The sequence below is a fragment of the Ceratotherium simum genome, chromosome 1 (assembly GCF_057802395.1).
Source record: "Ceratotherium simum simum isolate JZ-2026a chromosome 1, ASM5780239v1, whole genome shotgun sequence".
Taxonomy (NCBI): domain Eukaryota; kingdom Metazoa; phylum Chordata; class Mammalia; order Perissodactyla; family Rhinocerotidae; genus Ceratotherium; species Ceratotherium simum.
The window spans coordinates 68379450-68396162 of NC_141900.1; the positions used below are offsets into that span (position 1 = coordinate 68379450).

Here is a 16713-nt window from a genome sequence, read left to right on the forward strand (position 1 = left end):
ATATTATCATCATATAACAAAGTATAAGGTAAATCCTGTTATAGTATTATAAAACAAAGCCCTAAAGGAACAGAGAGAAAATAACTTTGGAAAAAACCGATGAAATTCCACCAAAGATGAAATACAATTTTGACAGACTAAATCTAGGGAATAAAATAAGCAGACACAAAAACAGGCACCTGTCGGCCATGTTTGGGAAATGCTAAGTCCAGCGTGGCTAGAACACAAGATGAACAGAATCACAGAGGATCATATATATGATAGGTAATGAGTCTGGCTTTATTCTGTAGGTATTAGAGGGTAATTACAGATTTCTGAGCTGGAAAATTAAGTGGTAGGTAGGTGATATAGTTAGATCTACTGTTTAGGTAAAAAGTTGACAGCAGAGTGCAGGAGGATATGGAAGCAGGAAATTGAACATACAGGCAAGATTAACTAAGAGGCTCCTATAATAATCCAAGGAAAAACATAAAGTAGGTCAGAACCCCTAAATATAATTTAGAGGTGAAACAGGTTTGGTTGAGAACATTCTGAACTGAATATAGGCAAGCCAAGAAAATATCTTAAATACTTATAATTTATTAAGTGTAAAGAAATACGACTAGCTTAAATTATTCCTGAGTAAACTATAACTTTAAACAAATAGAAAATAACTACAACATATACTTAACAACTGAGTTGAAACAACATATTTTATAATGACATAAAGGTTATTTTCACCCATATTCTTTACTTTAAATAAGTATTACCAAAATACAACATATGAATACCTAAAAATAACATATTAACTCTACCAATTATCTGCACATAATTTATGCAAAAATTTAAAGTTTTTTCCCCCTATGGTCACCCAATAAGGACACCTCTAATCAATTTTTTATAATTAGCTGACACACATTCATAGTATCAATTAATTTTATTAGCCTGAAAAAACTAAGCGAAATATGGCCAAAAATAACCATCATGCATTTAAAAAACAATCAGTATACTATTTGCTGTGCAGTCAACTAATATTTATTGAGCACCTCCTATTTTCCAGGACCAACATGTTTGTTACCTTACCAAATTCTCAAAACCATACTTCAAGATAGGTAATAGTATTTTTTATATAACAGATGCGAAAACTAAGAATCAGATGGAAACTTGTTCAACACCATAAACAATGTCACATTTAATTATGTTGACTGCCAATTTTAAGGGATTATCTATTTTTCACATTTGTGTTGTTACCACTAAGTCTTTGCTTTTATATCTTTCTCTTAAATTTGTATAGATATGAGCACTATTTTATTTATATCACCATTACTTCTCTTTCCTATTTGTTTCCCTAAGATTATCACCACATATCTATAATTTCTTGCTTATAAATTTTAATAAAATATACATAGGTGGGAATGTATAATATTAAGTATTACTCTATCATTCTGAACTCTAAAAATGACACATTCAAAAAAGCTACACATTAAACAGACACAAACTATGATTTCTAAAATATATATTTTAAAAAATTAAGCTCATTAAACTTTTTGGTTTATAAATATAACCTTAGACATAGGATGTTAAGAAGCTTAAATGACTATGCATTATGATGATCAGATACATATAAGGTACTGAAATACACATTCTTTCAAGTTTAAAGTATCTCTCCTAAGAACTAGGCTAATGAATGGTTCCTTATTTTATTTCAACTAGAATAAAATTATAAAAGGAGTATTTCCCTTACATAACACATAAATATAGCCACAAGATCAAACAACACAGAACTGAATAAATATTGAGGATAATCCAACAGTTAATAATATCAAATTCTGCCAACGTTTAGTATTATGTAAGTATGAATTATCTTATAGAAAATTTGTTCTATTAAAAGTATCTTACCAGAAAGGGAAGGAACTATAAAGAAACAGACTATGTTAGAGACCTAGAAAGTGCTCTTTTTTTTTACAGATTAGAGACTGAAGCTCCATCTTGATAAGTAACTTGCCAAAGTCACATGCTAATGGTAGAACCAGGACTGATTTCTAAGCCTGACTTCTATTCTGGGCTCATTTTACCACATGTGTTCTCTCATTTTATGATTTAATAATATTATTTATTTACTATATTTTAACTTTAATTTGGAAAATTATCAAGTAATGAAACTTTTTCTCTACAGCTCAACAATATTCTAATTTTTCTCAAAAATACGCATTACAAGAACGGGATGCAGTTCATAACATTTCTTAGCTTAAGATGAGAACTTTATACAGGAATAAGTTCACTTTACATATAATTTGGTTTGGCTGCAAAAAGCTTACATAAGTCATAGCTTTACAACCTCTTTATATCATAGTAACTTCATATGTTGTAAAATGGTTTTCTATAATCTTGACATTTTCTTCAGACAACCAGTTTTCCTGTTTTAGCTGCCTTATAAGAGTCTCCAAAGACTTCAATCTTCCTAGAGTTTGTTGTTCTTGTAGCTCAAGAAGAGTTATCTTTGAATGTAGCTTTGAGACTTTCTGCCAAAGATGTTCCTTATTTATGTCTTGTCTGCAGTAAGAATGTTCAATTTGTAAAACTTCCGTCTCATAGTCTACATCCTTATATAAGGAATCTTCATCGTCAATGTCTTCCATTTCCACAGTTTCTTTTTGGGCAGGTATAAAAGAATTAATTGTAGGTTTGGAATTTTCTGTGGGTACAAAAATGGCAATAACAGATTCTTTATTTGTGTTTAATTCTTCAGCTGTTTGAGTAATTGTGCTGAATAAGAATGGATTTTCCTGTGCTGACTGAATTTCCATGGAATTATTTGTAAAGTTGGGATTAGCAGGATGATTGGTAGTTATTTCGAGACCTTCTTGACCTTCTTGGGTTTCCAAAGACTGCTGAATACTTTCTGAATTTGAAGTTGTCAAAGTGATAGTTGTAGAATTCAGGTTCTCAAAAGATGTGTGAAAACCTCCTATACCTAGGTCTTGGTTAACTGATGTTTCCAAGATAGATTCTGGTTTTCCAGTATCTTGTTTAACTAGATTAAGAGTTAATATGTTATTTTGGATACTTTCTGTTTTTGCAACTGGTGGCTCCACCACAGCAGATGAATCAATTAATTCTGCATGTTCAGGGATGACATCTGTGTTAACCATACTTTTCTTTGGCTCATTTGATGCAAATAATTCTTCTGACTTGGCTTTTAGGCACACTTCTTTCTCATCTTCCAATTTTTTCTTCTGAGATTTTTTTTTGGAAGAGTCTTTTTCCTAGAAAATAATATTTTCAAATTCTAAAAAAGATGTCCTTACTAGGTTTATTCTCTTATTAGTTAGTGCTGACTATTTAATTATAACTTTGAGCTAGTATACTGGCCAAGCAAATTTATTCCATTAAAAAAGTGTTCTAAATATATAACAACACACATACACTTTAAAGTGTTTTTTAAAAAGCATTAAGCATATCCAATATATGATGGAAACATTTTAGATCATTCAAAAGACCAGTAAAAAATCTTAGATCATTAACTTATGTTAACAACTTAATAATTTACGGATGTTATCTTTTGCTTCTCTTAAGCCATGCTTAATAATGGTTTAAATTTTTAAAAATTTTTCATACTTTTAGGAAAAGCAAAAATTAATTTCCTTTTTTTTCAAGTATCTGTTTTCCTCTGCCTGAGTACCTGTCACCCTGCAATCACCACCCTGCTCAGCATTATCCCCCCCTCCCCTGCCTCTAATACCTGATTGTCTTCAGGCAAAGAAAATATTGTCGGAATTGCAGTTTGTTTCAAATATCGAATACCCCATCTAATGTCAAGAGAGTCAGGAGTAAAATGGTCACTACACAGGAACTGGTATTTACTGGGAACCCAGGAATCTCGTTTCATATTCTTTAACCATTTTTCAAGTCTTTCTTTGTCATGTAGAGGAAACCTGAAATTAAAAAAGGAAAACATTGCTATATTTTTACAACTTTGCCAGATTCCAGGCCTGTATGTATAGTAACCTATGCACAAAGTGCTGCAAAAGCGAGGCAACCATTCCTACCATATGAGAACATCTTCCTGACAACTAATACCATATCCTCTCTGCAGCAAAGAGGACTAAGATACAAGATGTGGAGCCACAGCTTTTGTCTGTGAAGAGTGGCTTGTAAAACATAATTCTGAGTCCCTTCAGGTAAAATATATGTGTTTCTACAAAGGATAAAATCTATTCATGTTTTTATAAATTATGTTCTATTTTTATTTTGTTGTGTAGTTTGCCTAGAACTAGCAATGAGGTTTTTATAAACTACAAAGTCCTATTCAAATGTATTTCATACTAATACTACAAATCAAATGGTTTCTTCTCTATAATTCAAGGAAGTATCAAGTTTTAGGCTTTTATATTAAAATTTAAAAAATAAGAATACATTAATTCAAACAAGTGGTTTAGCAGACAATAAAATACATACTAAATCTTATAAAATTACTAATATTCCATTCTCTCTACTGGAATCAGCCTCAATTCTACCCATGTGTAGTTTAGTTCAGTATTTCTATACTTCTATAATCAATGGACTGGGAACTCTAAAATTCAAGTTCTGAAAGAGAAACTGACACAAGAACTAAAAAGAACTTAGATATTTTATAATATGAAACAAATCAAATAGAAAACACAGGAAGGCAAGATATCTCTTTATATGTGTTGTTCCTGTACTGAATAACCTGGATTTAGAGCTGGCTCTAACATACTGCAATGTGTTTTACTGGCAAAACTGGACTAATGGCAGAGCTCGACAGAAAACTTTTTCTACTAGTCTAAATAGATTTGAGTTAAACTGTATTAAACAATAGTTAACAGTGATTTACATTTATTTTGATGATTTTACAAGAACATAGTCCAAGACACTATATAATAATTTCCTATTTTTAAAAAATAGTAACAATATAACATGCAAAAAGCAGCTATTACACAGTCCCTCCAATCCCAATCATTTATGCTTTGTAGTAGCATGTTTTTTTTCCCTAAATACTGATAACTTTATAAGATGCTAGGGGAAGAGTCTGGGTACTTTATAGGAAATAACTTTTAACCCCGATACCCTTACATGGAAAAAAATCAGATGATTTACCTTTGGAAGTTCTTACCATAGATGCAATATTCATACATGGTTTGAAACTTTTTTAACCTTGCACATATCAATAAGTTAGGTTATAAGTATGACAGGTATAACCAGAAACAGCCATTTAAAGGCAAAAAAGAATCTTCTTTTCAGAGAACCTAAATTCTGCTAGCCACAGATAAGTTCATACCTTTTCTGGTTACATCTAAAATGAGACTATGCCTTTTACAATAATGTATTTTTTAAGGTAATTTCATGTATAAAAATACTGTTTGCAAATCATTTCTATTGTACCTATATGCTAAGTTATCATATAATTTTAAAAAATTTACTTTGTGAATATCCTTATTAGTAACTGGATTACAATGTTTTCTCAACAGGTAAATCTCTAAGAAATCTCCTGGAATGTTTCCTGAACATCAATTTGTTTGGTAATTTTGTTTCACTGTCTTATTAATTCCAAAAAAAAGCACAAAATAATCACAGTATAAACTGGATACTATACGTATATATTAACTGAATTCCCAAATTAATATAAATTTATACTACAGCTTGCTATAGTGTAAGCAGGGGCAAATTCAATTCTTCCAGTTTGGTGCTATTAGGGGAATAAAACTAATTCAATTTTTATTTTATGGATTACACGTGGAATTTTAAAAACTCACCAAAAAATTCCACTTTCAATAAATTCACATTTTGAGGAAAAACATCTTTATAATTGACTCCCTCTGGCATTATTTTTCCCTCCTTAAAAACTGTAACTATGTGGTCCATAGACAAAGACTAACTTAAAGAATTTTTAGTCTGGGAGTCATATCCCCCAAATCCAAGGCCAAATAAATCTGGAAAATATGTGGCTAAATCAAGTTCAACATGATCCTTTACTATAAACCTTCTCGGAGACAAAGCCTAAATTAATATATTGGCATTTCCCCATCAACTGACCATGGATTGGATTTTTTTCCCCCCCAAAAATCTGTTTACATCTTGTGGAAGGTCTTCAAAGGAGTCACTCTCGGAAATATTGCCACATAGTGTGAATTACTTGGGGTTATCAGTTTTTTCCCACTACTTGAGATAATGAAAAGCAGATGAATCATTAGCGAGCACAAACAGGCTTCACAAAATGACTGGTGAAAATCCGAAGTAAAAGACAACTAGCGTCAAGTTAAATGAATTATTTTTAAACACAAGAATAAAAGGAAATACAATGTTCTCTGTTGATTTTCATATGTATTAAGTATGTACTGAGTACCAGATGCTGCTTCACCTCTTTACATACTGCGAATTAGGTACTATTAATAACTCCACTTTATAGATCAGAGATCTTAGACACAGAGAGAGTTTAAATACTTTGCAGAAGGTCATTCAGCTACCAAGTAGTGGAGCCAGGATATGAACCTACTAAGATTGGCTCTGGAGTCTGGACTTTTAATTATTACATACTACTACTTCCCTGCTCCAAATAAAATGACCTCTTCTGTGGTTTCACGGAAACGTTTCGCGGCACTAGTAATTGAGAACAACACTTACTCTGTTCTTTGTAGGAATGAAGAGTATACAGAAGCCTGAGCAGCATACAGGTTATAATTCTGGCTCTCCTACAGAACTTTCAAGGTCAGTTACCTACGGAATTTCTGAAAGGCCTGTTTCCTTAGGAGAAAATGGAATAAGAGCTATGCGACCTAACTCACAGGAGGTGTAAGTCAGCTCGGAGGGCACCTTCCCACTCGGCAGGTCTGTGTGTACCTTAGGCGGTGGTTAATGTCGTTCAGGGAAATGAAGTCAGGTGGGGAAACGCTCTGCGTTCACCCCAACACGCCCCTACGCCTCGCCACCAGGCCCGCGTCCTCAGCTACGACGATCCTAGGTGCACTGAGCTCGAGCCCTCACGCCCTCCTCCCGCGCAGTGGCCGACCACGCCCAGAGAGCTGAGGACGGATTTACAGAGCAGATGGGAGAGACCCCAAACCCTGGGCCAAACGTCACAGGGCCGCGGCCCAAAGGTAAGGCTGACGCTTCTGCTCCGAGGACAACTTACGGGTAAAAACTCAACTTCCGGTCTTTATTGTTTCGCCCCCGGCGGTTCTTACAGCAAATCGCTGCGCAATAGCGCGGCATTGCTCCGCTGCGGCTCGAGGAGAGCCGGACCAGCAAGGGGCGCAGACGAGCCCTCCTCGCTGAGGCGGGGCCCCAGGTGCAGGCCGCACGAGCCAGCGCGCCTGCGCCGGGATGGGCTACAAGGAAAGACGCCGCAACCGTCGACTCACTTCCACTTCTGCGGGCTCCAGCACCGCCCTTTCGGGGTTGGAGCCGGAAGTGACGCACAGGCTGAGTCGCAACAACAGTTTTCCACGTGCGCGTAGAGCGCCTGGGTCAGGTGGGGAGGCGGCAGCCAATCGGGAAGCGTTTCGTGTAGGTCTTCTCCTGAGGTGGCGGCGCCAGCAGCGCCCGCTCGCCAGTGGGGTGCGGGCTGAGAGGTTACGCGGCGGCGGCGGCGGCGGCGGCGGCGGCGGCGGCGGCGGCGGCGGCGGCGGCGGCGGCGGCGGCGGCGAGAGGACGCGAGGTCGGAGTACAGACGGCAGTGGGGCGCGCGCCGGCTCCCGAAGGCCGCGGAGGCCGGGGTGAGGGGCCAGGCCCAAGCCGCCGTGTGGAGCCGGTCGTCCGCCTCGCCGGCGCCTCCGCTCTGTGGAGGAGCAGCAGCCGCCGAAGGGTGCGGGTGAGGGACGAGGCCGGGTCGTGGGGAGGGGCTTTACAGCGTCCCCGGGGCCTTGCCTGTCTTTGTCGGCTGCCTTGGCCTGGGTGTCCGCCGCGGCCGCCGCAAGGGCTTCGGGCGGCCTGCTGTTCTTGAGAAGGGAGTAAGAAAAAGGAGATGGCCGCGCCGCAGAAGAATGCTTTTCTGTTTGGGGTTGTGCTGCTGGCTTCCTCGGGCGTCGGACAGCTCCTCCCAGGACTGGACCCCGGGCCGTGGACAGCCTAGACGGCGGCTCCTGAACGGACAGGGCGGGTACCGGTCGTCTTTGGGTGAAGGCTGGACGGCCCAACCCGGCCGGCCCCGGCCTGGGGGACGAAGGCCCAGGCTGCTGTCCGGTGGGCCGGTCTTGGGAATGAGAAGTCAGTATAAGCAAAAGTCAGTCTACTAAAAACGTGTCGGATATTCAACGTGAAAACGGAGTAACGTTTATTAAACCCGTGAGGTGCCTCTCGGTCAGTTTTAGACCCTCCTTTGACTAGGGAACAACCTGCAGTCCCGCGGCGTGCACAGTACGCGCTCGGGCTGTGGTCTTTAAATCCCGAGGTTGGACTTGATCCTCGGGACGCGTGACCATGAGTAACTCTCTGGAAAGAAGTAATCCACCTGTTAATTACGCTCGGCAGAGGCCCCGGGAGAGGGAGGCAGGCAGTTTCCACAAACCTTAGTGTCTTTCGTCAGCCTCATTCTGCCATCATAGGTTATTAAGGACTCCTGTGATACCGTGTCCGTAAAACAGGATCACTTTTTTTGAATCCCAGGTCATTAAATAGATACTGTCAAGAATTCTAAAACTTCCTTAAGGTTGGAGAAATATGTTGGTGACTGCTGAGAAGTTTGAAAATAAGAACTTACCTAAAGTATAAACTAGGAAAGTTCATTTTCCTGTCAGTCGTAGCAGAAATCTTAAATTCGAATAATTCCATTATTTTTATCCCAACTTATTTAACCGTGCTTTTTTTGTTAAATATTTGGGATCTTACAGTTTAAAAAAAGGGATTCCATTCTATTGTGTGACATCGTTGGTGGTGGTGTGATACTGAGAGTCTCTATTTGCAATCCTTGGCTCACCTTGCTGGAATGAAAGCTGAAGTTGGTGCTTGCTTAGGGAGGGAAGGTTACTGCTAATTCAGACGTACTGGATTATTTACCTTGTCAATGTACTTTTTTTTTCTCTGAAGTTAATTTTTTTTTTTAACTCCCTTAGAATATGAATTCCTGAAAGGAAGATTGAGATCCTTTAAAAAATTATTTGGATTTTCCACCGTTTTTATAATGCATATGATGTCTTAAATATTAACTGGTAAAAATCAGTTATTGAATATTTTTGTGTCTACTCTGTGTATGGGCAGAGTATTTGTGGAAAGGCAAAGGCAAGAAAGATTTTTCTCCATTTGGTTGGATTATATTTGCTCTCAAGCAGGTTACAACCAATTTAGAGGTAATAAAGCCTATATAAAGGACACAACATGAGAACAGATACAAGATACTATATGCTTAACATTTTGATACTGTGTTAAGTATACCTTATATCCTAAAAGTTCATTAGGTTGTTTTTTTTTTTTTAAGAAAAAGTTTTACGATTAGCTCCTTGGATAAATTATTTTTTTCTTTTCTTTTTTAGGATATTAGAAATGGCTACTCCCCAGTCAGTTTTCATCTTTGCAATTTGCATTTTAATGATAACAGAATTAATTTTGGCCTCAAAGAGTTACTATGATATCTTAGGTGTGCCAAAATCGGCATCAGAGCGCCAAATCAAGAAGGCCTTTCACAAGTTGGCCATGAAGTACCATCCTGACAAAAATAAGAGCCCTGATGCTGAAACAAAATTCAGAGAGATTGCAGAAGGTAAGTAAATGACTATCTCGGAGGTCTCACAGGTATTAACTAGTAAAGGAGAAGGATGGCTAAGAAGTGTGTGTATATTTGAAGGTTTGTGGTGATTAGAGGGGCTGTGGGATCTACATTTAAATATAGTAAGATTCTTGAGACTATTTTCTTATAACAGATACTTTGATTCCTGGGTGGATAAATAGTAGTATATATTTTTATTGGCATACAGATCTAAAAATGTCAAAAATATATTATTTCATTCTTTTTTTATTTATAAACTCGCTTATTGTTTCTATGTCAGAAGGAATTTTAGGTACCCAAAACTTATAAACTAATTTGTGAAACATAATTTTTACTAAGTATGGAGATTAAATATAAAAATATTAAGTATAAAAAAATTTAAGTAGACTCTGAAATGCCTTGGTTTTTTCCTTCCTCAGTTGATCTACAGTTCACAGACACATTTGTTATCTTGAAAGGAAAAGTATGAAACAAATTTTGACTTGACTAGTTCTAAAACAAATTTCACCTTGAGAACATTCAGTAATTAGTGGTGGGTAGAGGTAACTGAGCAGGGAGTTGGAGTTAAACATTTACTTCAACTAGTAAGGAAGTGAAAAATCTGAGTTCTTAATTGGTTATATTTGACCATTAAATTCTATAATAGAGGTAATGGTTTCACACAAATAATATGAAGAATAACTCTAATTATTGCCCACATGTCTATTTGTTGTAATGGTAGTATTCATTTAATAGATATTTATTGGATATTTAACAGGGGCAGGCGTTGTGCCAACTGCTGATAGTATGCAGTGAACAAGACAAAGTCCCTGCCTTTGTAACTTGCATTTTAACTTTATTCTTATGTTTGTAGTGTTTTGGTTTTATTTGTGATGGGAACTCCTTCCCTAAAATAGGGTTGAATTCTCTCATTTGAAGACGTTTGGATATATGTAATTTTGATTACTTTTTATTTCTTTCAGCGTATGAAACACTCTCAGATGCTAATAGGCGAAAAGAATATGATACACTTGGACACAGTGCTTTTACTAATGATAAAGGACAAAGAGGTAGTGGAAGTCCTTTCGAGCAGTCATTTAACTTCAATTTTGATGACTTATTTAAAGACTTTGGTTTTTTTGGTCAAAACCAAAACACTCGGTCTAAGAAGCAATTTGAAAATCACTTCCAGACACGCCAGGATGGTTCCAGTAGACAAAGGCATCATTTCCAGGAGTTTTCTTTTGGAGGTGGACTGTTTGATGACATGTTTGAAGATATGGAGAAAATGTTTTCTTTTAGTGGTTTTGACACCACTAATCGGCACACAGTACAGACTGAAAATAGATTCCATAGATCTAGCAAGCACTGCAGAACTGTCACTCAACGAAGAGGAAATATGGTTACTACATACACTGACTGTTCAGGACAGTAGTTTATTCTTTTTTCTGTTCTCACTAAACCCAACTAGTTGACTTGTCTTCAATATCTTTGATGCAAAACAATTTTCTGTGAACTGTTTTGACAAGTGCATGATTTCACTTAACTTGATATAGCTATTAAATATATTTAAATTGTTTTTGACAAATTTCAGCAACATTCAGTTTGTAAAGAAATAGCTAATTATTAATTTCCCTGATTACGAAAGGTTCTTTAAAAGAAAACATTATAATTCTGCCTGGTCTTTTTTTCCTACCTGCCCTTGGGCTTATTAATGTGGCCAGTTTTATTACCAAGAAAAGATTGTTTGCCTAATACATATTTAAAGGTTAAACTTTAACAGTTATTATAGATTTAAATTGTGTGAACTTGAATGATTTTTGCAGTGAACCTTGGCTCATTTAAAATTGCACGCTCTGTAGCATCTCTAACCTGGGTTGCTAAATGTATGTGAAACTGTATAATTGAGTCATTCAGCAAAGGATAACAGTATCTTGGTTAATTTCCACTGAAAGCTTCAGAAAGTCATGCTTTAATATTTACTACAGAACCATGCCTTTCTACAGTAGAATTGGAGTAAAGGAAGTGATTGTATTGCTTATAGTCCTTTAGGCTGAAAGTTGAAAACTTATGAAATATGGCCAAGAGATTGTTACATGTTTGGTCCCTGGCTAATGATTTGTTGTGTTGAAATTATAGCTACTTTACACATCTTTTCATATTTCTTTCTTAGTTGGTGGCACTCTAGGTCTTAATACGGATTTATGTATTTTTTTGTGTGTGGTTCCTCACACTCATCTTTATCTAGAGATTGACTAATACCTCATTCTGTTTGTAAAAACAGCCAGTAATTTCTGTGCAACCTTATTATGTGCAATATTTTTAAATCCTAAGAAATGTGTGCTTTTGTTTTCAGATAGACTTATTTCTTTAGTTCTGCACTTTTCCACATTTTACTCCATATGAGTATTAATCCTATGGATACATATTAAAACTAGTAAATGTCTCATACAACATTGTGTGTGAGAGAAATATAGTATTTACAGTATGATGTTTTCTATTGTCATTTATTATAACTTAAAAATCTATTTGACAATTCTGGAGTTATGGAGGGTGCATAAGCAATGAGGCTGCTTATGCTCATCATAGACCATATTCTAGAGGTTACTATTGACTAACCTGAAAATGCTGATAGGAATTTGTTTGATTGCCGTTAGGTCATTTCTCTTGCTTATTGTCCTCCTCCTCTCACAAATTTTGGTAGCTTGAAGGTTTTGTTAATTATAATTATGGTGTATTTGCTTGCTAGGAGCAGGTATTCTTGCCACTGGTTCTTTCCTCTTTAGACCTGGTCGGGAGAAAGCAGAGACTGTGCATAAAGCTATATTTGTTAATAATCATCTTTAATTTGAACACTGTGAAGAAAATGAATTTATTCTGTTATGTGCCTTAATTATTTCCTGGAAGTTATACTTACTACTTTTGTTTGATAAGAAGAAGATAGCTATACCTTTAATTTTGGTATGAGGACTATCTATAGCCTATCAAACAGAACAAATGAAGCCAAAAAAAAAAAAAAAAAGAGTCCCATTTTCAAATCAGGATTAATTTTAAGGATTATTTTTATCTTGTTGGCATCTATCCCCTTTTTTTTCCAGGGAATGATTATCTTCCTTGTTTGTCCCATTCTGAACATTTATTTGAATCTGTTCCTTTTTTTTTTTTTTTTTACCTTGCTTTTGGCTCTTTGGCGTAATTTTTGCAAGGAAGAATGGACCCTGAATCACACTAAGATACAAGCTAAGTATCAAGAAAGATACTTAGGTAATATACAGGTATGTGTGTCTGTGAGTAGTTTGCTATATAAGCAACTGGGGATTAGACCAGTAATCAACATAAAAGTTTCCTCAATAACTTAAATTTTTTTCTTTACAGTTTGTACAAGTTGAATGTACAAAGATAGAAAATGGAAAATTTCTTAAGAAATAAACAGTACGATAGCTTAATCTACACTCCCTATACAAATCAACACACATGAAATCTATCAGTCTTTTTTTTCCTTCTGGATAAAATAGTAATATAACATGGCTTTTAATCTTTTTCTTGAACTAATTTCTGTAATCTTCAAGTTTTCTGGATTGAATATGTCTTGAATTGGATGCTAGAGGGCAGGTAGTAGGCCTGAGATTCTTTTGGGGCTCCGGAATTGGCATAATTAACTCCTGATCTGATGGCTGATTATAGGCAGCTTTTGTGCTATGAGTTTCAGATCCAATTATGAGATTAGTTCCATTCAGCTCGCCCAAGGTCAATTAGGGATTTGTACATTCCTGAGGTAGTTATTTTAATTTTTTGAAATGGAATTTTCTTTGGCAATTAAAAGAACACTAGGAGAAAATCAGACCATTGCCACACAGAATTGAGAAGAAATTGGTATCAGCAGTAGGTCTCTGAAGTTTTATTCTTCATGTTAATGCTGGCACCTTCAGTTCCACATATGACAGGTTGAATGCAACCAGTCATGATTGTTTTCCTCTCTCTTGGTCCCAATGACAGAAACTATAAGAATGAAATCATAAAGATGCTGGAAAGCAACAGCCAGAAGTTTTGAGACATTCTAGGAAGGTATGAAGCAGAAGTAATTAGATTGAGGTAAATCCAAGAACCACAGCCAAGGTGTCCTGAGAAGCTTTAAGGCTCAGATTGGGTGGTGGGGCAGGGTGGGGGGAGGCAGAGCAAACAGAAGGAGTGGACCAGAGTTTCAACATGTTAATTCATTGAAGAACTGCGGTGGGAACCCCTGCACTTGCCTCTCTCCTTCAGGTAAATTGTTGTTGACAGCATTTTTTTTCAGGGAAAGGACTAACAATAACTCTTCAAATAAAGGGATTATCCCTGGGGAGGCTCCCCTTTGAGGGCAATGGGATGCCTTAGAAAGGTAGAGCTGAGGTAAAGTGAATTTTCGCTTGGAGATGGAGAGGATGATGGTGAGTGATGGCAGCACTCCACTCCCAGAGTAAAGCCTCCTTACTTTGGCATGTGTAGGGAAAGATGCCTTCTGCATGCCGACCACATACCTGTAGGTGCCTGCTGGATGAAATGCCCTGACCACTTAGACAGAACCATAGCTCCTATTCAGAAAGGAGATCTAATGCAGGCAGACGTAACTGCTGAGGAAACTGTCCTCAGCTATATGTGTAATTTGATGTCCTTCATAAGCACAGATGTCCAAGGAATATCAGACATTTAAGGAAAACCAACAACAGAGAAGAAAAACTCCAACATCCAGCCCTGACAGAAAGAAACGTAATTCAGGGACTGGAAGATAATTTAAAATTTTAGTATTATCAGACTTTTGATAGAATATTGCATCAATAAATCAGGCATAGGTCCTTGTCTTACCTAACTTGCTTGCTCCCAGTTTTCCTTCCATGTGATGATGGTGTCAGAGAGGATAGATAAAGCAATATGAGTCCACATTTTTCATTTACATCAACTACAATCAAAGTCAGTGGAAGATAGAGCAGATGTGCAGTACATATGTTCCCTACCATGCAGGACTTTGACTTTCTTCTACAAAATTCAGCTTCTTGCTCTTATCTCAACTTTGCTACTCAAACTCCTCCCCAACTTCTCTCCAGACCTTGCCCTATGGTGGAACTACCTAGTGAAGGGGAGCAAAATTTGCCAACCCAAAATATGGCTCTTTGGCATAAGGATTATTTGAGGCTGATTATTATTTTTTTTTAACTGCAGACACAGGAGAAGCTCTGAAAAGCAAGTAGATGTTAACCTTTTGTAGGAGACATTTACATTTATAAGGCATATCTCCGTTTGTAAGGGTGTTTCTCTGTACAAGGAAGATGAGGATGACTAAATCTCTAGAAACTCATCAATGGAGAAGGCCTGGACTTAAATCTGCATAACAACGTTACCCTTGTTCACTGTGCTTGGCCTGAAAACCCCTCGTAACTGCCTGCTCCCCCAACATCCTATTTTGTCTTTCACTGGAGATGGTATTTAATGTGATGGCTTGGGCCGTTTCTGAGAGTTACTCAGTTCTTTGGGTATCTGTCGTGTATACAGGGGGTATACGTGTTATTAAACGTCTGTGATTGTCTTCCATTAGTCTGTCTTTTATTACAGAGGAGGTCTCAGTTAAGAACCTAGAAGGATAGAGGGAAAATTATTTTCACTCCCCTACACTAGAAAATTTGTTGTGCGGTCCTATTTATTGTTATTCATTATGATACATCATAAGGGGTTTGGGTGCTTACATTCCCATGGAAGGAGACAGGCAATATCTATAATAAGTAAATTACTATGTAAAGTGATAAACTCTACAGAAAAAAATGTACCTCAGGGAAGGGGTATTGGGAGGGCTGGCAGGTCAAGGGTATGTTGCAATTTTCAATAGCATGGTCAGTGTAGGTGAATTTGCATGGACTTGAGTTATTTGTATGGGAGATGGAAGCATGTGTGACAAGTTCTAGGAATAGCAAAGAAGCCAGTGTAGCTGGAGGCCAGTGAGCAAGGGAGACTAGTTGGAGATGAGTTCATAAAGGTAGCAGGGGTTGGGGGCAAATCGTATAGGGCTTTGTTGGGTTTTCTAAAGGAGATGGCATTGGAATGTGATGTGATAGCTGAATTTTGAGCAAATAAATGACTTGATCTGTCATACATTTCAAAGGGATCACTCTAGCTGCTGTGTTGATAATAGACTGTAGAGGGGCAATGGTGGAATAGGGAGACCAGTTAGGAGGCTATTTCGGTATTCCAGGATGAGAAATCCATGCAGCTCATGCACTGCACAAGGATAGTAGCAGTGGAGGTGGTGGGAAGTGGTTGGATTCTAGACTTATTCTGCAAGTAGAACCAGCAGGATTTGCTTATAGATGGATATAGGCATGAAAGACAGAGGAGAAAATGATGATTCCAAACATTGTGTTTAGAGAACCAGAAAGATAGTTGCCATTAACTAAGATGGGGAAGGCAACAGGAGGAAGATGTTTAAGAGGGAAGATCAGAAGTACAGTTTGGACAAACTGTTAACGTGCAAAATTGGGGTTCACATGCCCAATGAACATAAACAAGCCTATTAATCATGGCATCAGCCTTTGGGAAAAGAGATCAGCTTTATTCTGTGAGATGGATCTGCAGGGAGAACAGGGGGCATCTGCCCTCAGATCTGTCTACCCAATTCAGGATTTGGGGCAAAGTTTAAGAGGTTGAGGAGAATAGGCTGGCCCCTGGAAATGCTGGTGGAACAAGTTTTGATTGGTGGGCTTCAATCATTTATGGGAAGGTTGTCACCATTTATTACAGGGTTCTAAACATTCATGATAAGTTTCTGAACATTTATGATAGGGTTCTAAACATTTTTGATGAGGTGGGGAGGAATTTTAACACCGGCTCTTCATGAATGAGGGACCCCTTGCTTCTGATAAGAGTCAGACTTTCAAGTTCCGGTCATGTCCCAGTCCTTGGGTTCTGTAGGAAGGAGGATCCTTGGTTCCGCAGTCATTTCAGGTCAAGATTTCTGCTTTTGTGCATGCTCTGGCTACATAACTTTGCAGGTTTTCTGAAAGGCAATTCTT

General features: G+C 37.5%; 2 protein-coding genes across 9 annotated transcripts; one reads left to right on the forward strand and one right to left on the reverse strand.

The window, feature by feature from the left end:
• Positions 1–559: 559 nt before the first annotated feature.
• On the reverse strand, positions 560–7290 carry THAP5 (THAP domain containing 5). Of its 4 annotated transcripts, none has more exons than XM_004418817.3 (3): positions 7130–7290; positions 3722–3914; positions 560–3245 (listed from the first exon to the last, which is right to left on the reverse strand). In XM_004418817.3, the coding sequence occupies exons 1-3, from the start codon at positions 7207–7209 to the stop codon at positions 2322–2324; spliced, it is 1197 nt and encodes a 398-aa protein (XP_004418874.1). In that variant the 5' UTR covers positions 7210–7290; the 3' UTR covers positions 560–2321. The 4 variants fall into 4 exon arrangements, with proteins under 4 accessions (XP_004418874.1, XP_087285745.1, XP_087285750.1 ...); XM_087429619.1 differs by lacking the exon at positions 7130–7290 and adding an exon at positions 6838–6954; XM_087429624.1 differs by lacking the exon at positions 7130–7290 and adding an exon at positions 6783–6954.
• On the forward strand, positions 7028–12164 carry DNAJB9 (DnaJ heat shock protein family (Hsp40) member B9). 5 transcript variants are annotated; one of them, XM_087429661.1, is made up of 3 exons: positions 7028–7131; positions 9465–9691; positions 10660–12164. In XM_087429661.1, the coding sequence occupies exons 1-3, from the start codon at positions 7043–7045 to the stop codon at positions 11109–11111; spliced, it is 768 nt and encodes a 255-aa protein (XP_087285787.1). In that variant the 5' UTR covers positions 7028–7042; the 3' UTR covers positions 11112–12164. The 5 variants fall into 5 exon arrangements, with proteins under 5 accessions (XP_087285787.1, XP_087285781.1, XP_014641165.1 ...); XM_087429655.1 differs by having other exon boundaries at positions 7073–7094; XM_014785679.2 differs by lacking the exon at positions 7028–7131 and adding an exon at positions 7648–7712.
• The last annotated feature ends 4549 nt before the right edge of the window (positions 12165–16713 follow it).